Source organism: Empidonax traillii, unplaced genomic scaffold (genome assembly GCF_003031625.1).
Source record: "Empidonax traillii isolate 1590-97213 ecotype Southwest subspecies unplaced genomic scaffold, ASM303162v1 scaffold571:size529327, whole genome shotgun sequence".
NCBI classification, from domain to species: Eukaryota; Metazoa; Chordata; class Aves; order Passeriformes; family Tyrannidae; genus Empidonax; species Empidonax traillii.
The window spans coordinates 129490-149641 of NW_020955764.1; the positions used below are offsets into that span (position 1 = coordinate 129490).

Sequence of the window (20152 nt, forward strand, 5' to 3'; positions counted from 1 at the left end):
CTAACATCTAACCTAAACCTCCCCTGGCAGAGCTTGAGCCCATGTCCCCTTGTCCTGTTGTTGGTTTGGACCTATTGGAGAAGAGACCAACCCCTACCTGGCTACAACCTCCCTTCAGGTAGTTGAAGAGAGTGATGAGGTCATGAGCTTCATTCCAAAGGAAAAATGCTGCATGCCTGTGCAGACCAAATGCATTTGAACATTTTCAGAAAGTACTGCTCTTGCATTCTTCAGTGATCCTTCTTGTGTTTCCACACAAAATAACTAATGAATCAATTACCTCTAGTTAAAAAAGAACAGTCACTTCCCATCCTGTTTCCAGGTGCAGTGGGAAGAGTTGTTCTCTTTGCTGGGCAGTTTGCAGTGGATGGTCTAGGCAGACTCCCAACATAGGCTGGCCATGTGTGTCTTCCCTGTGAGACCTTCCAGACCCCCATCAGGAGAGAGGGGGGGAAGGTGCACACTTTGCTCCTCCGTGTGGAGATTACTGGCCAGCTGACAGGGCTGCATCCTCCAGATGGTCCACAGACCTGTCAGGGCTGGGCCTGCTGACAGCTTGGACTGAGTCCCTCACCATCAGCATTTTGTGGCACAGACCTGGCCTGTGAGATGTGGTGAGTGCGTTCCATCACCTGCTGGGGGGTGACACAGTTAAATGCACTGGCCATCTATGAAAATCATGGCTCTCAGTACCCTGAATGCCACAACAAAGCAGTGCCTTTTAGGCACCCAGTGATCATTTAAGACCTTCCCAGCCACTCACAGTACAGCTGTTATGTCTGCATGCCTGTAGTGACATAACTTGCCTCTGAAGTACAAGACAGAGGTGAATTCATGAATTTCCCTACCTGTGTGCTCTTGCAGGGTGGAGTTTACCCTGTATGTATCACCAGGATTAAATACTGCAACTGGTTGTAAATTTGCAACTTACAAAGCATAGCACTGGTTGAGAGAAGAGCAATGTATTTCACATCAGTGGACTAATTATTTTATACTTGCTTTTCAGATACGCAGTAAAACCATAAATTCATATAAATTTATTGCATTTTGTCTGGAAGGTTGCCCATGGTACTTTCCAGGAATGACAGAACACAGATATTTCTCAAAAATACATTTGTATTATAGTTGGTTCTTAGAATGAAATCTTTACTTCCTAACGTTTTTTTGTCTTGTCTAATAACTGGATTTAGTACCAGTCTGCTTAGGTTTGTTTTGATTCTTTATTGTTGATTATGTGAGAGACAGAATTGGTCTAAAGAACTTCTCAGTCTCCTTCTTCTGTAGAAATAACGATATTTGCAGGCCTCACAGAGCTATAATTGGTGAGATGCACTGAAATCCTCAGCTTCAAGAGATTAAATAAATGCCAGGAATTTCTTACGAGGTTTTTCTCTCTACTTTCCCCCATTCCTATTGTAGTGTTGTGAATCTTTTGTATTTTGCTCCTCTAGAAAACCAGAGAATACTTTTAAAATTTCTAAAAGCCTTTCAATCCAAAATCCATTAGGCCCAGGATCTAAAGAAAATTAGAATTAATAGCTTGAGGAAGAGTCTTAAGGTTGAAGCCTAATGGCTGAAAGGCAGTGTGAAAGTCACATTAATCTGAGGGTATGTGCAGAAACTCAAGCTTGTATTTATTGGAAGGTTAACCTCCAAGTAAGATGGGCAGCAGATACTGTGGATGAAAACTGAAATGCAGCGAGTTTTAACCATTTTCCTGACAGGTGGTGACCCTGGTACTTTCCCATTACTAAGACACTGTCCTGGAAGACAAACTAACAGTGTCACCCCCCCGAATTGAGGCATCCATCATACTCAGCCTGTCTCAAGGGAGGTTGTCTCAAGTTTTTGTGTTACTCTGCTGCTGTTATTAAAAGCCTGAGCGAAATTCCAGCTCTGTCCAAATAAATTTTGCTGTTGGATTCAGATGGACTTGTGTTTTTACCTCAAAAGCCATTAACATACTGCAAAAATGAAGTGCATGTGGGCTAAATTCAAATCTAATCAGATGACCTGCCGGGTTATCTATATAGACCTAAAAACATTCATTCTAGCATGTTCAAAAGTGCAAGTTTTTTTTTTTTTTTTTAGTGTTCTAAAGAGTAACTGGACTGATCTTGCTTGGCTTGAAAACAAAAAAGATGTGGCTGCAGGTTTCTGGTTGTACCTTTTCACTGCAGTTCCAGGGAGTAAGAAGAGAGCTAAAAGCAAAACCTGAGAGTTGACTCTTGATGGATGCAAGAAAACCAAACTTCTTTGAAACTGAATTGGTACTTGATTGGCTTTCAATAGTAATAATTAATATGAGTAGTGTCATTCATAAACATTTAAAATTCAGAAGTGGAACTGTTGTTAGCCAAACAAGTACAAACCCAACTTTGTTTGGATTTCAAATTTAATATCTTAATATTTAGTCCAAGGGAGATTTGAGGGGGTTTTTTTGGCTTGCTTTGTTTGTTTGGTTAGGGTTTGGGTTTTTTTCCTTTTGAGAAGCAGAATTTGTGAAACAAAACAAAAAAAAAACCCTCAGATGTGGGGGGGGAGTGCCTTCAGATGTATAAACTGCCAGCCCCGTGCCTAATCCTGGGGGGAAACACCAAGCCTGCTTTGGGGCTCTCCCTTATCGAATAGCCCCAAGCTTTTTGAGGGCTGGACAAATCTGTAAAGGAACCTTCTAACTAAATGATTGCTCTCTTTTGTTTGTTCTCTGGGCTCGAGAGTCCTGTGGTGTGGATGCTTTTTATTCCACTTTCACCACGTGTGGAAGGTATAGATAAGTGTTGGGATCATCAGTTTATTACAGCTGAATGAGGGAGGTTTACAAAGTGGGAAGGGAAATGGCATGCCTGGAGTTGCTCCAGAGAAAGAGATCAAATGAATAATCCTCTGGCTGAATGAATGCCTGATGTTTATTGAGGAGCTCAGAGCAGCCCGACAGTACCAGTACACACCGTGTAGCATGAACTGGAACCAGAGCCCAAAGCAGCTGTTGGGGCAGCTCTGGTTTGTGCTCAAAGTCTGGAGTGTCTGCAGACCTGCTGCCCATCCCCTGCCCTCCCTCCCCACTTGGTAGGTGAAGAGAAAGCAGAAGGAAGGAGCAGGAGCAGAGCTTTTCATAACCTTCCCAAACAGAGCAGCTCCTGCTGTTTCTTCCAGCCTGGAAGCACCATGTTCACCCACAAGCTCCTGTGGGGGGGGCATGAGTGGGCTCTCCTCGAGGTTTGTACTGGATTAGTCCTCCTCTAAAGGCTTTTTTCTAGCTGCTCTATTTGTCCTGTAGTCCAGGGTTTGCGGTACTGAAATGTTCGGGATCTGACCAATGATCATGCTGAGTTTATGAAGGGATTATTAAACTTTGCACAAGATCAATTTTCTCTGGTTTGGCCTATCTAAACTTCTCTCCAGAAGGTACGACTTACACTGACAAATAATGAGAGTCTTTAGTGACATGATTACATGCTCATTTTTCCTCAAACAGCATTCTGCCTAATTTCAGCGTACAGGATGATCCCACAAGGGGATGGAATTATGGCTGCATGAGCAGGTTCAAATCTGCCGTTTCCTAATTTGTGAATGCCTGACTCTTTTTTCCAATCTAAATACCTTTCCTGCGACTGAGGGTTTTTCCCTTTTTTTTTTTTTTTTTTAATGTGATATATTTGTAAACTTTATTGCTTTAAATAAAAAAGATGCAAAATTCAATGTTCCTTATCACTTGAAATTAAAAACCCCATGTCTTGTGCCTCTTTCCTTTTGGACACTACATGGGCATGTTAAAGTTTAAGGAAGTTAATTTGCTGTTTGTTTTCTGTGTGGCGTGTCTGCATCCATAATTTTTTTACAAATCTAAATGTGGGGTTTTTAAAAAACAAATTAAGGAGATCCTCCTTATCCACCTATACAGAGCCATATAAACAAATACTCTATCAAACTCTTATCTCAAATAAGGCATTAGGGAGGGGCAGTTTAATCAAAAGAATTATTTTTTAAATATCATAACCTGTGGTTTTTCCCATTAGGGAAAAAAAACCCAAAACAAAACATTTTTTTTCAACCTGAATACAAGCAAAGGAGTGCAGAGACCACTCCTGCAGATTTGTCAGGGTTTCCCCTTCGGAACTGCAAGCTGCTGGATTCCTGAAGGAAGCAGTTTTAACATACATGAGCAGTAAAACTTTCTAAATGCAGGTGTGTGGAACTGGTTAAAATTCTCAGAACAAAAACAGATGATGTGATCCATCCCAGGGACCATAATTTCAGTTCTTGGAGAAATGAGACATGCAGTGGTAGAGATAAGTGATTGCATCAGGTTCATGCTAACCCTCAGGGTGATATCCATGGTGTTCATCAAAAAATAAAATAAAAGAAAAAAATAAATTTGGCTGGGCTAATTCACAAGAGCTAAACGTAGTTACCCCTAAATTACACTTCTCCTTTCTCTCTGAAAGCTTTTGGGGTAGTGTCTCTCTAGGTGTTTCCCCTACTCCTATTTCAGATTATTCCCATTCTTCCTGTTTTTCTGAATAGTTCCCAGACCTTCTTAAGCTTACCCAGTTGGCACCTGAATAGCCTCCGTTTGCATTTGAGCTTTAGTTTGTTTAAGGCTTCTGATTTGTAGACTGAAATAAGGACTCAGCTTGTTCACACAAAGGAAGCAAAATTCCAATTCCTGATCTGGACCAGATTCAGAGTGAAAAGCTTCAGTGTGGCACAGGAGAAAACTTCCTCTCAGAAGCCTCTTCCTTTCCACCCCTCTCTCAATTTCTTCAGTGTTTTTATGTTGGGTATTTGCTCCAGTTGAATGTTACCAATGGCCAGGGCTCTGCACATCGGGTGTGATTTGACTGTTTCTGATCTAAGGTGTTTCTCCTCCGTGCTGTTGTTTCCATGCACAGTGCCCTGCCCTACACTTTCAGTTTTGCTGACATAACTATTTTTGGAGCTGTACTATGACCTGTATCAGAGAAACCATCCTGCCTATTTTTTTTTTAAATTTTAAAAAAGTTCAGGAAAAGAAAGATAGTTTTGTTGTTGTGGAGTGAAATGCCAAATGAGATTCCTGGAGCAGCTCACAGTAACAGCCCGTGGGCAGAGGAAGGAGCTGGAGCTGGGCAAGGACATCTAAACCCCACATTTCAGTGGGGTCTCCTCAAATGTGTCCTGTGGCATTTCCTTTGAATGCAGACCTGTCCACGTGTCTTAGGCTGCTCTTGGGGGACTGTGTGGAAGAACCTTTAGTTAGAAGAACATGTCAGAATTTGATTTTGTAGCTACCTCCTAAGGGCACGAACTCAGGTGTTTCAGTTAACACCTGAATTTTGTAGAGGAGCTTGCAGATTTGTGATAATTCCCCTCAGAACGTGAGCCAGCCCAGCAAACAGCTCTGAATGACGTTGTGTTGCCTCCAGCTCAGCTGAACACAGGGTATGAGTTAGTAGGGACTTTGGTGCAAAAGGCTTAAATTAAACCATCTTCCTACTCCCCACCCCCAATTGGGCCCACAGCACTGTGACACATATTTTGTAAGACTGTGCTTAAATCGAAGCTAAAAGCTGTGGTTTTCATGCATAAGTGGTGTATAGATTTTTTTTTTTTTTGAAGTTTGCTCTCAGAGTTTTGTTTTGGTTCTATTCTTTTTTTTCCTTTGAGCTCAGAGTGCGTGTGCACCACGTGCTGTGCTTTAGCCTGTGCCTTCCAAACTCTGTTCTGTGCTTTGTGTTGTTTCAGCTGGACTTTATCTCCTCTTAGCAAGCTCCAGCCAAGGTGTGGTGACTGACAGTAGAAGGTTGATGTAAACATTAACGAATTAACTGGGGCAGGATGTGTGCTGGGCAGGGACAGCAGCGTGAACCTTTGCTCAGTGCAGTGCGTGACCCCCCTGCCCAGCCCAGGAGCTGGAGTAGGTGGCTCTGCAGAGGAGGGGAGGGAGAAAACAGAATCAACCCAAGGGTTGAGGAGCGCTGGCATGTGTAGTACCTGTGCAGAGAACAGCAAAGCAGAAGGGCTTGGAAGGCAAACCCAGCACTTTGAACACTCAGAAGATCTTCAGAAAGAGCTCAGTGAACGGGGTACAACTTCCTTTGCCTGCTGCAGAGGGGTGAAGGGCTGAGTCAGCTTGGCTCAGATTTGCACTGTGATCCCACACATTTTAAGCTGAGCTACTTGTGTGCGAACTCACAAGCTTCCCATCAGATTGCATTGGCCTTTTGGTACGTACAAATTACGGCAGTCATTTAGTCCAGTGAATCTTTTGGGTTGTTACACCACTAAAAGCTTGCAGTAGGAACTCATGGGACGATTCTTTCCTTTCTGTTATATCTCCCTTTTAAACTATTTCTGTTAATCTTTGGAAACTGTGCCCTTTCTACAGCCATCTCACCTTGAAAACACACCAGGGAACAAACAGAATTGCTGAACTCTCACAAATTGGGCACTGCCCATATTGTGAGTGGCAGCTGCCTGGGCTCAGTTCTTTAAAGTGGGAGGAAAAAACCAAAACCCCTGAACCTCTTACTTAATTCTGCCAGATGAGACTGTGAGAGACGAGGCTTTTTTGTCTGCTGAATAAACTGAGTGTGTCAGGTGGGGAAGGGGCTGTGTGGAAAAATTTGCACTCGGGTGATGGATGGAATACCCGAAAGTTGCCCTCTGCCTATCTCTGTTGGTAGGGAGGACAGCCACATCATTCCTCTTTGCCCACATTATATCCTATAGGAATGCAGAGAGAGGTAAGTGCAGAAGAATAGAATGTCCCTGCTGATCCTTGTTGCCTTTAAACACCACTCAGTTAACACAGAAATTTCCCGTGGAAGTTGCAAGTGTTTTATGTTGCTATAAAAGGTGGGGTTTTTTTTAAGGAAGCTAAAAACAGATAGGTGAGGTGGAGTGGATGGTAAAAAACACCTTTCTACAAAATACCAGTATATGTTACGACATTTCTGTTGCAGAACACGTGAATCACAGCAGGCCATTTAGGATATAGAGATACACAACCTATTGCATCTTTTTTGTCCTCTTATTCTCCTTGCTAACTACTTGCCCTTTCAGTTCATTAAATCAGCGAATACATTAGTCATTTGCACCAGAAATTACTCACTTTTGGCCACTTTTTCTCTCAAGAAGGCTCCACTGAGTCCTTTGGGAACTTGACTCCCTGTCTGTCCTTCCAGGTGTGTCTCCAGGTTCCTCGTCCCACCTTTGTGAGCACCTTGTGTCATGGTAGATCCCTTGTGCTCAGCGAGCTGGACTCTGCTCCCTGCGGAGCCACCAGCGCTATCGGCGGAGCTGCTCCTCTGGTCCTGGTGGTGAGCAAACTTTACCTGTAGAGCTGCCAACTCCAGGAGGAGGGAGCTGGTCTGGCTTAGTGGTGCTGCCGCTGGTCAGGTCCGGTTCAGAGACCTGGTTCAGTTGTTAAACAAAATTCTGTCTGATTGTGAATGTATTTCCAACTTTCGGGAGAAAACGAGACTGTGTTCTGGAGAGGCAAATATTTAATGTTCGTGTGCTGTGTGAAGGAACTGCAGTGCTGGCCCCACTGTTATGACTTCAGTTCCCTCAAAATCTTGAGATTAATCTTAAAAATAAGACTTTTAAAAAATCCAGCTATACATTTTTTTTGTCACTGTTTTGTTTTCTAAGCCCCGTTTGGGAGAGAGAGTGGGGATATTAGCACTGCACTGTCTCACTTAATGCACTTAATGGTGAGTGTTTTACCAAGTTAAGAAACTCCCACATATACATTTACCTTCCTGTCCTCTGAGGCTGGTTTTCATCAGTTCTATTCCCATTTCCTAAATCAGCTGTATCCCCCGTGTACCTTCTATCCTCCAGACCTGCAAATGCATTTACAGCAGGATCCTCGTTTTCCTCATTTTCACAAGGCAGGTGCACAGCGCCTCGTGCCTTTAGCATTTTCTCAGGCTGAGTGCTTACAACAACTGGTCTGGGTGACATTTTTCATTCCAAATTGTGTGGGGTTTTTTGTGTTGTGAAAACATCACCCCAAAGGAGATGTTGGGGAGTGACGGTCCCAAAACAAGGCTAATTCTTATTATTTCAGTATTGTTGTGCTGGTTTGTGTAACAGTTGCTATCATAAAGCTCTGTGTGGTTTAAACATGCATAATTTTAGGCAAATAGTCTAGTATTTTGCTGCCTTAGGGATTCAGTAAATAAAATAATATAAGGACTACAAAGGCCAGGGAAGAGGCTCCCATTGGTATTGAATGGATGTCAAATCAAGTTTCTGCTGTATAAGCAAACCTTTATCTGAAAAAACTTTGCTTCTTGTTCTGTTTTTAGAAGTATTACAAGGTTATAAATAAATGGAGTGTGTGTGTCTTTCTAAAATATGTGTAGTCTTTGGTTTTAAAGTTGTCCATGTTTCTTCATATGGGTTATTAAATTGCTTTTGGCTGATTTATCTACCTGAGGAGGGTGATCACAGTGTAGACCCTTTCTTTTTTTCATACCCAGGCACATTATCTGGAAAATGTGAGAATCCATTGGCTGTATTTTACGTTTTTGTAAGGTTACAAAACATGAAATAAGGCCCTATGGACATGGCTCTACAAAAGATGTAAGTTCAATTTTATGTTTTGGTATCAAGTGATTGTTAAGGGTCTTACTGTAGCTACATTTATATGGCTCCACTGTAAATACTTGACCATCAACTCAGCCTGTAAGTGGCTCTCCTATAGAGTTTAGCATAACAAGCATTTCTCGTGATCATCGGTGTTACTGTCAGTAACGTTCAGATTTGCTGGTGTTTATTTCTGTGTGATTAAAATAAGAGTTTGTTTTGATGTTGCTTTTAAAAATCATTAAGCATCTAAACTTCCTGGCAGCTTTACGAAGTCTCTCGTCACATCTTTCTCTAGGAATTTTTGTTTGGTTTGTGGCATCCTCCATTTTTGCTGCTTCCAAAACTGTTTGACAACATGAATTAATTGTTGGAAGAGACTTTCTAAAGCAGAGAATGGAGTCAGGCACACAGTTCAAACTGGAAAATGGAGAACAGACCCTGAACTTCATCGACAAAGCTAATGCTCATCTCTTTAATATATATTAAATCGTAAAAAATCAGTTGGCATTGAGTAGAATTTGCACTCCTGAAGCCAAGAGCTTGCTTGGAAAATCCGCTTCTCCCTCTGACCTTGGTTATTTTTCTCAACAATGCAGTAGTTTAAAACAAGCCCTTTGTTCTTATGGCAGTATATACGTGTTTACAGCTTCAGTAATATGGAGGAATTAACCTGGAATGAAAATGCTTCCAAAAACAATCATGGGGGAAATAAAATTATGAGACAAACTTTCAAATTCACAACAGAAGTCAGTGGAGCCCTTTGCATGTTTTTCAGCTGTGTTTTAGATAACTTTGTTTTGCTTCTCACAGAGACCTAATCTTGCAAGGCTAGAACTGGAATTATTTAAATATTGGAACTGCTGCTGGTTTGGTTGCATCCTCCAACATGACCAATCCTCAGTAAGTACCATGTGACATAATTATAATTGATTTTAAATGAAAGGGAACAGGTTGCTGCCTGTAGGGGAACGATGCTGTGACATCAAGAAGGTTCTGAAGTTGTCTAAAGGGTGTGAATTAGCAGAAAAATCATGAGTGCTGTAAGCATGTCTGATGTGTTACTAACAGCAGTGGCTGTAAACTGCTATGTTATATTATTTTCAGGTCTGTTTGTCTTTTTTTTTTTTTTTTCCCTGCCTCCAAACCTGTCTGCCAGCACTAGTCTGTCTTTTTGGGTTTGTTTTCAGTCAGAATGAGATTATGTCTGTCATTTAGTCTGTCTAAGAATACAGAAACCCAAGTACTGCTGGGAGAGGGAAGGCAGCACCAACCCATTTCCTTTTTCCTTTATAAGACTGGAAATTGGATCACTGTGTGCTCTTTCATGCAAAACTGAACCGGCTTGGTCTTCTAAAGGTGAATGTCCACAGGATGGCACTAAAGGTGAAAATCAAAGAAAATTCTTGCTAAAATTAGTTCCTACCTCTGGGTTTCTGATTTCAGATTGTTTACAGAAGAATACAGTTCGTTTGGAAATTAAAGAATCTCATTACTTTCCATTATTAGTTACACACGAATAAAATAAAGGCCTTTAGGTTGTTCAAATAGTACTTCCTTTTACCTCTGCTTATTGCCACAGCTGCAGCCTTTCCCTGCCAAATATTGGAGATATAACAGCATTTTCTGTTTTTTTGTTTTTCTTTTTTTTCAAGTTACTTTCTTATGGAATGCTGGCAGCACTTGGTTCCATTTAATTTTGGAAAGGGTTAGTCTAATGTGAGGCTCTGACCAATAGAAACTTTCACACAGAATTTTAGTTCCCTCACCCACATCCTTAGGTAATATCCTTATACAAGATATAATAGTTAAATACTCTTCTAAACTCTTTACTTCTTTTGGGGAAAAAAAAAGAATTGTTAATCAGGTCGCTTAAATTGCTGGAAGATTTTAATAAGCTTCTTTAAAACAAAATCACCAGTGCCATTTTTGCAGTCAAATAACAGAGTGAAGTTGGGTGCTAAAGAGCTTTTTAAATATATCCCTGTGGAAAAGGAATATCTTCTCACCTGCTGTTGAAAACCTCTGACAGTAGCCTGAGATTTTTCCACAAGTTACCAGGAGTTTCCATTAGTGTTAGTGGGCTGGTGTAAGAATACATCATCAGATTAAGAAGCTGTACATGAGGATGGTTAAGGAAATCCTTATGGAGGAGTCCATAATTCTTCTGAATCACTGTTCTCCTTTCAGAGCTATTTTGAAATAACACAACGATCTTTTCTAGTTAAATGCAACAAAGCTGCCATTTGAATCAATATTCAAATCCACAGTGGAAGAGGGGTCAAACTGCATCCGTTAATTAATGGTTGGTTTGTATACAATGATTAATAAGTTTAGCTATTCATTGCTCGCTGATCTAACTTACAAAGCTGTGAGTTTTTAGTTGGCATGGCTTCACGTCTTCTTTCTGTTTTGCATAAATATTTTACTTTGGGGTTCACGCATTATTTTCTGTATTTGTTTATAACACATCCGTTTGTATTTAGTGCCTTTGAAGCAGATTCAGCAGGGTGAAATGCTGTTCTCCTTGGTCAGGTTTCTGTTGATCACGGTGAGATCTAAGAAAGACAAGTTCGGAGAGATTTGGTCTCCTGAGTGACCTTACAGAGGCCTTTTAAGTTGCTGGATCTTTGGGATTCTATGAAGTTCTTGTCTCTAACTTACTTCTACTCGTTTACTTATTTATGTATTTCTATCTTTCATGTGTGTATGTGTGTTTATTTCAGGCCTACAATTGAAGGTGGTGTTTCAGAAGTTGAGATCATTTCACAACAAGTAGAAGAAGAGACCAAAAGCATTGCTCCTGTACAGCTTGTTAACTTTGCTTATCGAGATCTACCTTTGGCTGCACTTGATCTGTCTGTGGCTGGGTCCCAGCTGTTGTCAAATTTGGATGAGGAGTACCAAAGAGAGGGGTAAGTACAAAGGACAGAATTCTCTTTTATGGTTTAAGGTTATAGTGATTTTGTGATTTGTAAAATAGGATACCCTAAGCTGGAGAAGTGCAGCCAGTTGTCCTCAAACTGGTTTTAAAACCACTGTCACAGAATGGAAGTGACCTTTTCTAATACAGCTGGTCTGGGCTGCTTTGGGGTTCTTTTTAACTGCTGTTTGACCACAGTTTGGAAGCCTTATCCCAGGAAAGACTGGACAAAAACATCTCTAGCCCTTCAGAAAAGCAGAATGGCCTGGTGGAAGTTCTTTGCAAAGGGGGTTCAGGATGACAGAGAGTTGGCTGCTGAGATTCTTGGATGTAGCTGTGCATCTCCTGACAGAGATAATGGCACAATGCTGCTGGTTCCTGCACAGATAGTGTACTTTTCACCCATTGATTGGAATTGTGTAGTTTGATCATGTGAGAATGTTGTCTTGGATAATGTATACAGTATATACATACTGCTCCTGTTTTCATAGAACAGTGGTTCCACTTTTAGTGGAATAAAGGATCTTAACCAGTTCATAGCATTTGCTCAAACATAACCCGGTGTCAGATCATGTAGCATTGTTGTCCTACAGGACGTTAGAAGTCATCCTTATGCCTGGTTCAGGCTGTAGGTGGACTGCTGCACTAAATCCTTTATGAAAGATTTGGGTCAACTGGAGAGAATCCAGGGGAAGGCAGTGAGAATGATTAGAGGCTCAGAAAACCTGCCATGGAGTTACTGATTGAAACAATATGAAGAAGAGACTTTGAGGGGAGCTTCTGAGAGACTGGAGTGAGGAAGGGAACAGCCTCTTATTGATCTCCGTGACGTTCAGGACAAGAAGTAAGAAGCTTGAATTGCAGCAGAGAACAGTGAGGGCAGTGAAGTGCTGGTGTGTGGGGGGAAGGAGGGGGAACTGAGGTACAATTGCTGGATGTAGTCAGGACGATGTATTTGTCAGGAGTGATAACACTATGGTTGAACATCCCTTGGGACAGAGGTGAGGTGAGCCCTTGTGCCCAGCCCCGCTGGTTGTGTGATTGCTGTGTGGCACTGTGTGTCACACTGAACATGCATCTGCTCCACTGTCAATGGCATCCATGTAAAGGCACTTCCCAGTAAGCCACATAGAATGCTTGCTGATGAACACATTAAAAGGCTTTATATAAGCCTCCATTTAATAACAGCTCGCTGAGTTTTAACCTGTGCTCTGTAATCAGCAGAGACCTGCTTGATCTCAGCCCAGCAGGTATTCTGTGTGGAAGTCAGGAAGCAAGATGTGGGGAAGGCTCTTGCCTTTAATTTCTTTCCAAATTGGACTTTATGAGACATCTCCAGAAAGTTGTTACTCCAAACAAGGGGAAATACATTTCGAGTAGGTTATATAAGCACGGTACAACTGTAACATAAAATACCCTGCATAGCAAAAGAGGCACTTGAAAATTAATTTGAGTATGCAGGTGTAACCCTCAGGCTATTTTGGTGCTGAGTCAATACCAGTTTCGTTCAAGTATGCATTTTTATAGATTTTTATGATCTGAAACTCAATTTTTCACTGTGCCAAAGGGCACAGATCTCTCACTGTAACCGTTTGAGCAGCTTTGCAGTCTTAAGCATGGAAATAGGCCTGTCATTCTTTTCCTCAGAGATCTCTTCCTTCACACAGACTTCTTTTGTGGCTTTGTCAGGCTGCATGGAAGTAAGCAGGTGCCACCCAGACCTCCCAGCTGTAGAGTGCATTCTCTGAAGAAAATTCAGAGCTTTAGTTTGTACATCTCAAGGCATTTTGGCTGAATGTGTTCAGCTGAGTCCTGGGACTGCACCTCCCTTGTGGGATCAGAGGCTTCCTCCTTTCAGCAGCTCTCATGACAACTGATGCCCTGAGGGCAAGAAAGGAGTCTCCTGATTTAACGGTTTTGTTGTGTGCATGCCAAGGTTTTCCTCTAATTTTCCTTTTTTTAAGGCCACAAGGTGTTCAGGGTCCAAGCACAAATTTAACCTGGTTGCTAGCGAGGGGAGCTTTTTGTTTGGTCTGAGAGAATGTTTCTCTTAAGAAAGCCAATATTAATGGGCAATCAGGAATAGGTGGAGAGCTCAGGAATAGCTCAGCCCTCTTTGTGTGCCTGGGAACTCTCACGTGGCATCAGATTAGCTACCCCTCCCACAAGAAATGAAAAAAAAGAAAAGGAAAAAATAAAAAGAAAGAAAACTGTGGTCTGTCTTTGACTTGTGTAAACTGACATTCCTATGGCTTTAACACTGGAATAAATGTCCTATTTTGTGCAGTTTGATGGATCTTTGCTTTTTTATATCAAATTCTCAGGGCAGTCGGTTCCTGTCTGTTGAAGGAATTTTGTGGACAGTTTGAGCTGTTCTGTCAGAAATTTGGGTGACAATACTGATCCCTGTGCTGAGCAAAAAAGAAAGCATTGCAGATTAGATGGTGCGTTCAGCCTGGCCCTGAAGTACCTGTAAGTGGTGAAAGGATAATCAGGCAAGAAAAACCTTTCTGCTCTCCCAGAAACCCTCAAACACATCACAAAATGTGTTGTCTTCTAATGTGGGTTGAGCAACAGTTCTTCTCCCTCTGTAGACTTCTCACATAGGGAAAGTACTAAGATTGACATGATGGAAGTTGGTTAAGCTGGACAGAATCTGCATTACAGATACTCGTTACAGATCCCTTGGGTGGGCTGGCATTGCCTTTGCCCTGCACTGATGAGGAGTAAGGTTGTGTGAGGCTTCCCTGGGTAGGATAGGAGGAATTCCTGCATCTGCAGTTCCCAGCTGCAGTTAGGCTGATGGTGCCTGGTGTTAGAAGAGTTTTACTCTTCAGAAAATGGAGGTTTTCTGGTAAATACCAACAATATGTGACCAAAACATTTGGAGTTTTATAAAGTGACTGTAGCAGTCTCTTTATAAAAGGAATCTCTTCCTTACTGTGGGAAGAAACAAGACCCAATGTGAGTGTGATGTTCCTCAGTTAATGATCCCACGATCTACCCTACAGTTACCTGGGTAGATCATCCTCAGAGATCACTGCTGTGCACTGCTTAGACATTGCAGAGAGACACACATGAGAACTGAACTCATCCCAAAAACGTGCCTTGAGTGCCAGGGAGCACACCTGGTGTACACCTGGAACACATCTGTAACAAACTGGGTGATGCTCAGGTACAAAAAGCACGACCTGCAGCAGCAGCTGCCAGTTTGCTTTGTGTGTCTGTGAATTCACTGGATAGGCTGTGTCTTCACCGGACTCAGTTTGCATGAGAAGAGTATGCAAACATCTCTTTGAGGAGACTAATCACCCAGGCAGATGTTTAAATGTTAACACGAGCTTTAAGAGCCACTCCTGATTCCTTTTTTTTTTTTTTTTTTTCCAATCAAGTTTTCTGTTTTCCAAAATATATTTTCTCTCTTCTGCTTTTTGCGTCAATGACCAATAAAAGTGGTGGAGAGTAGCTGGAAAATTGACAACCTGCAGAAAATGTTACGTGTGCAGGGATAGGGAAATGTTCTCTTCCTATGTTTTCCTGATGTTCCTGTTAGGAGGTGTCTGTCATAGTAATTTATAAAGGAATTCACAGATAATTGCACAATAGGCTGTAAATTATTGCTATGTGACTATGCAGATAGACAGTGAACCTCTCTTGATGAAGATCTGTGTTTAGTGGGGGTTGAGAATCGAGGGGAAAGAGTTACACACCAACTTTAAATTATTTATTGTATTTGTTTGAAATTGCAGCTCTTGAGTTTTTGTACATTAAAGAAGTTTGAAACGTGATGGTGCTTTCAAGGGACTGTGTTTTCCGTAAAAAGCAGTGAAATTTAGGACTTCATGAAGTTAATGTGATTCATTTGACATTAACTGTAAACGGTTGTAATTTAATAATCATCAGTTCATAGCCTCAGATTTGTTTGGTATCAACTAGAAAGTGCATTAAACAGTAGGAATATCTGAAAAAAAGAAAGCTGCAGGGAGAGAGAGAGAGAAAGGAAGGGAAACCAAAACTGAACAGAGATTTACAGAGGTGCAGAATTAACACAGGGAAGAGTCATGAGCTCTTCTTTTTAAATTGGTTGCAAGACTTTGCTGGTGAATATATTCACCCATCCTGGGAGAAAAAGATGTGTGTCCCTTCACTGTCTTCTGTAATTGCATCGAGTCCATGCACTTATTTTGGTCTTCATATTCATCTTTCAGATGTTACTTTGATCTTTTTGAGGTATTTTGCTTAAAGGTGCTTTAACTGCAAGAAGTTGACTGCATCAAGTTCTCCCATTTCTCTTGTTTTCTGCTTTCCTGGTCTTTATCTGGCAGCATCATAAGGAATAGTCCCTTTTCTCAGAAGTTCTGTGCAGCTCATGCAGATCCAGGAATGTGTGATTTTGATACATGGTGAATAATGAGGTTTAAGCTCAAGATAAATTGCAAAGGTTGTGGAGGGCAGAACCGTTTCCCGTGGCGAGCGAGCTCCTCGTATTTACAAAAGTGACTTGTAATTTATTTTTAGCTGCCAGTCATAGTCTGAATCCAGAAAGGTGGTGCAAAATCCTAACACGGGGATACAGTGAAATGAGCCTGTAGTGCTGATTTGTTCTTTGTGCAGTACTATATCACTGCTGCTCTCGGTGCTCTGGTCCAAAACTGAGACCTGCACTGCAGCAGAAAATGAGCATTCAGCACCACAGAACCTGTGAGGTGCCCAGCTCTTCACCAGAGAGTACATGACATTTTGGGCTATGTTGAGGGGATGTCTGGTAGGTTAAAATTTTTAAGCCTTTTAAGTGTTTATATTTGTAAGTTTTGTTTTCCAGAACAGCTCATTGCTGTGTTTATCCTTGTCCCTAAATCCTTTGAGTGGTTCCCTCCAACATCTTATCAGTTGGTAGAGAGGGCACTGCTAGAAGTAAGGCAAAGACTTAATTTTCTAGCTCAGTGGATCTTCCTGTATTTTTCCAACAGAACTTGCTTTTCCCACATATCTTTTGTGGGCAGAAGTGTAGTAATTGTAGCCCAGAAACCACTGTTTGCAAAGCACTTTTTTGGAGACTGGGAATGAAATGGCATCTAATTCGTCTGGCTTGATACTGGAATTAATTGTCTGAGTTGGAGAAGATACGGCTTGGTGCAAAAATGGAAATGTGGATAAGCAATGGGACAAAGGGGAAATGTGGAAGAGAGGAATATTTGTCTGGAAGGAGAGACTGTAAAAAACCCAGGTTTGAATTTGAGTGTGGTTCTGGTCCCTGTCAAAAAGGCTGTGGTAGATATCAAAGAACTGGAAAAGAATCAAAGGCAAACAAGTGATCAAAGATGTGATACGACTTCCACTGGAGATTAATATGTAAACTAGGACTCTTCAGTCTGGAAAAGAGAAGGCTGATGTGAGATTTGATTGGCATTACAAAGTCTGTGACACAGAGAGGTTAAAATAAGGTTAGACACCCACACACCCCTCTCCCAACACAGTCTCCAGGGTACATTAATAGATTAGGGCCCAGTTCCCAAGAAACAAAAAGAGGTTGCTCTTTGCACAGAGGGCAGTGGATGCCTGGAACCACTTTCTAAAGCTGCTAATAACTCATCCCCCTAAGGGGAGGTTGGACACGTTTGGGGAAGAGAAATTCATTGAAGGTCGCTAAGCACAGTCTGAGAAAACACATCTGTCTCAGGAAGCCACCAAATTGAAAATAGTTGGACGCTGGGAGAATGTTAAGGGGAAGTATTTATATGTTTGCTGTGTTCTTTATTCATCTTGAGACATCTGTTCATGGCCACTGTTGCAGACAGGATACCAAGCCTTTGTTCTGGCCCAGTACAGCTGTTCTTCTGTTTCTTAAAGGTAGTTTTGGAGCCTGATGTGAATACTTCACTAAAGGCCTTGGCATCAAAAGACAAAGCCTAATAAGCAATTTTCAAGTGAGAGAAGTAATAGGCCAGGTAATCACAGGTTGTCTGTGGGCAAAGGGTGTGTTACACACCTATAAAGAAGGCACAAATGATCCTAGAAAGCATAAAGTGCTTCAAATAGAGCTGGGAAGCGTTCATGTAATTAATTAAACTGATTCCAAAATATTATGTACTGCTCCAATTGTCTGTATTCACATGCAGAAGAGGCTACCAGGATAGTTACTGAGTGTCTGTTGTACAAAAAGCCTGGGCTTAAATTGAATTACATGAGTGGCTGCCATTCCTGTGTGTAAATGCATCACAGACAAAATGCCAGCGAGGGGAAGGAGCTAATCAAGCTAAAGAATAATGCTGGCACAAGAACGAGTGTGCATAAACTGGCCATGGGTGAGCTTAGGGAGGAAGCTGGGGCGATCTTCCCTGCCCTTTGAGCAGCAGTTTTGCAGCAATCTTCCAGGAGATGTCATGGGGTACGAAATAGTGCAAGTTTTAGGGGGGAAAAAAGGTGAGGGTGTTCTCAGGAGTTAAACCAAGTGTGGGAAGGGGGTGCAGAGCTCTGCCTGTTCATTGGAGTGAGTTGCTCAAGGGCTCCAACTCCTCTTGCCTGCTGTGAGCTTCTGCTGTCTGTGCTTCTCAGCCAGATTTTGGGTGGTTGTTTGCCTTTCTGTGTTCCTGTCACTTCCTGACCACGGCCTTCTACTCTTGGATCTCATCCATCCTTCTGTTTTCTGATCCTAACCATCTTGTGAGATGCAAACACTTGCCGTTTGGCCAAAAGGAAAACAAAAAGACAGGGTAAGGTGTAACGCAGGTTTGGGGGGTATTTGTTTACAAGAACAGAAAATAGAAACAATGACAGCTGTTAACAGCTTGAACAAATTGTTTGTAGTGATTCCTTACCAAATAAATATGTTCAACCTTTCCCAGTTTTGCCTTCTGTTCTTTTTCTCCAAGCTGTTTATTAATAAGACTTGCAGTGATGATGACAGATTGGTTTTGCACAAAGCCATGTGTGAAAGTATCTTTAAAAAGAATTACCCGTGGTAAAATTCCACTAAATATATTTTAATGTCTCAGAACAAATCTTTTCAGCCCTGTGTCACCATCAACCACAAAATTCCTGTGCTAATGCATTTATTTAATTCATTATTTGCAAGAAAGGTAAATAATGTCCCTGTTGTAGAGATGAAGTAGCTGAGGTACCTGATGAACCTGTTTGAACTTTCACTCAGGAAAGTTTTAGTAAGTCATACTTGTCTGTGGATTCAAGCAAACACAGTCAGGACACCAGGAGAATATATAATTGGGGTTTTTTCTCATTTTTGTCTCAAGTGAGGGGAAAAAGGTGTTTCACTTGCCTATGGTTAGTGTGGAATCTCATAAATTTACAAAGGGCTCTGTAAGTTCTGGGGCTTTTGTTGGATTTTTTTGAAAAGTCTATGTAGCTTCGTTTCTAATCTGAGCTTTAAATTTAAGTGCAGCTTTGCAGGGTCACGGGTGAAATGGCCAGAATTTGGAAGGTAAGTTTAACCCACACTAATTCAGGTAGGGACCTGGTTATCTCCAAAACTGGAGTTTTCATCCCTTGAATGGATGAGCCCTTACACATCAGAAGGGGGAAATTAGTACTACTCTACTAAACAGGCTGCAGGGTTGAAGAGGAGATTTGTGTATTAGGAGTCAATGTGGTTAGCAGGTCACCGGGCTTATCTAAAATATTTTTCTAGTTGGATTATAGTTCCTTTTATTATTTATGTAAGAAGGTAAGAAGTGAAAATTTAAAAAAAACCACCCAGCAACCCAAGACAAGGTCAGGACTGGACTGTGCAGGAGTGGAGAAGTAGCAGGGAAGGGAAGTAGCAAGAATTAGGAGTGGCTAAGCAGCACCCACGAAAAAAAACCCACACAGGGCCCCTTTTAGAGTGAGATATGGGTGTAAACAGCAGGTGAGCTGCTGTTGACCTCTTAAGCCGATTGCTTTTTGCAGTTGTAAGCTGATAGTTTCATTCAGGAGCTTTTTAGAATCAGTGTTATTAATACTGAAGGGTAATACTGAAGAGAGAGAATAACTGTACATGCTTTAGGGTTCTGTAAGTAATTAATAGCTTGAGTAATGATTATCATGGCTTTATGTAATTGTGTATATGATAAACATTTGGGTTGTTTTTACTGGTACAGTTGGTATATTTGAAAATCTTGAGTGTGTAGAGCTTTTAAAGGATTGTACTTGGGCCCTCTACTGATCATTCTGAGAATAGGAAAAGCTGCCCTGCAATATTAAAATGCTGGGTAATGGGACTTTTGGAAAAGGGAAGATAAATTTAGGTAGAGAATCAAACTAAAGCTTGTTCTGTTTGAACAGGGCCATGCCCCCTCATTTTTTTTTAGAAAATCTAAAAAAAAAAAAAAAAAAAAAAAAAAAAAAAAAAAAAAAAAAAAAAAAAAAAAAAAAAAAAAAAAAAAAAAAAAAAAAAAAAAACAAAAAACCAGCCCCAAGCCCAAAATCGTAGTTGCATTAAAAACCACTTGACCTGTTTTGAGGTGTAAGATAAAATCCATTAAAGGATCAAATTGGAAAAAGGGCTTTATCCCAATGCCTTTTCTTTTTTGTTTTTCCCCCCCCTTATGTTTTAAAACTACCTATTTAAAATGTCGTGCATTCTGTACTCAGGCTTGAGCCATAACGAAGTTTAACCTAAGGGCAAGTTCCAGATGGTAACACCTGTCAAAT

At 41.3% G+C, this 20152-nt stretch overlaps 2 protein-coding genes across 10 annotated transcripts in view; one reads left to right on the top strand and one right to left on the bottom strand.

The window, feature by feature from the left end:
• NRG4 (neuregulin 4) overlaps nucleotides 1–7241 on the bottom strand; it is a 44474-nt gene extending 37233 nt beyond the window's left edge. For 7 of the 9 annotated variants that reach the window (XM_027897986.1, XM_027897984.1, XM_027897978.1 and 4 more), the window contains exon 1: nucleotides 7097–7241. In XM_027897986.1, the coding sequence (XP_027753787.1) occupies nucleotides 7097–7217 (121 nt within the window). In that variant the 5' untranslated portion in view covers nucleotides 7218–7241. The remainder of the gene's footprint in view (nucleotides 1–7096) is intronic. The other 2 variants (XM_027897979.1, XM_027897982.1) reach the window with 2 other exon arrangements.
• Nucleotides 7191–20152, top strand: part of TMEM266 (transmembrane protein 266) — a 55530-nt gene continuing 42568 nt past the window's right edge. Inside the window, exons 1-4 of the mRNA XM_027897969.1 lie at nucleotides 7191–7304; nucleotides 8475–8577; nucleotides 9394–9483; nucleotides 11307–11495. Of these exons, the coding sequence (XP_027753770.1) occupies nucleotides 9470–9483; nucleotides 11307–11495 (203 nt within the window). The 5' untranslated portion in view covers nucleotides 7191–7304; nucleotides 8475–8577; nucleotides 9394–9469. The remainder of the gene's footprint in view (nucleotides 7305–8474; nucleotides 8578–9393; nucleotides 9484–11306; nucleotides 11496–20152) is intronic.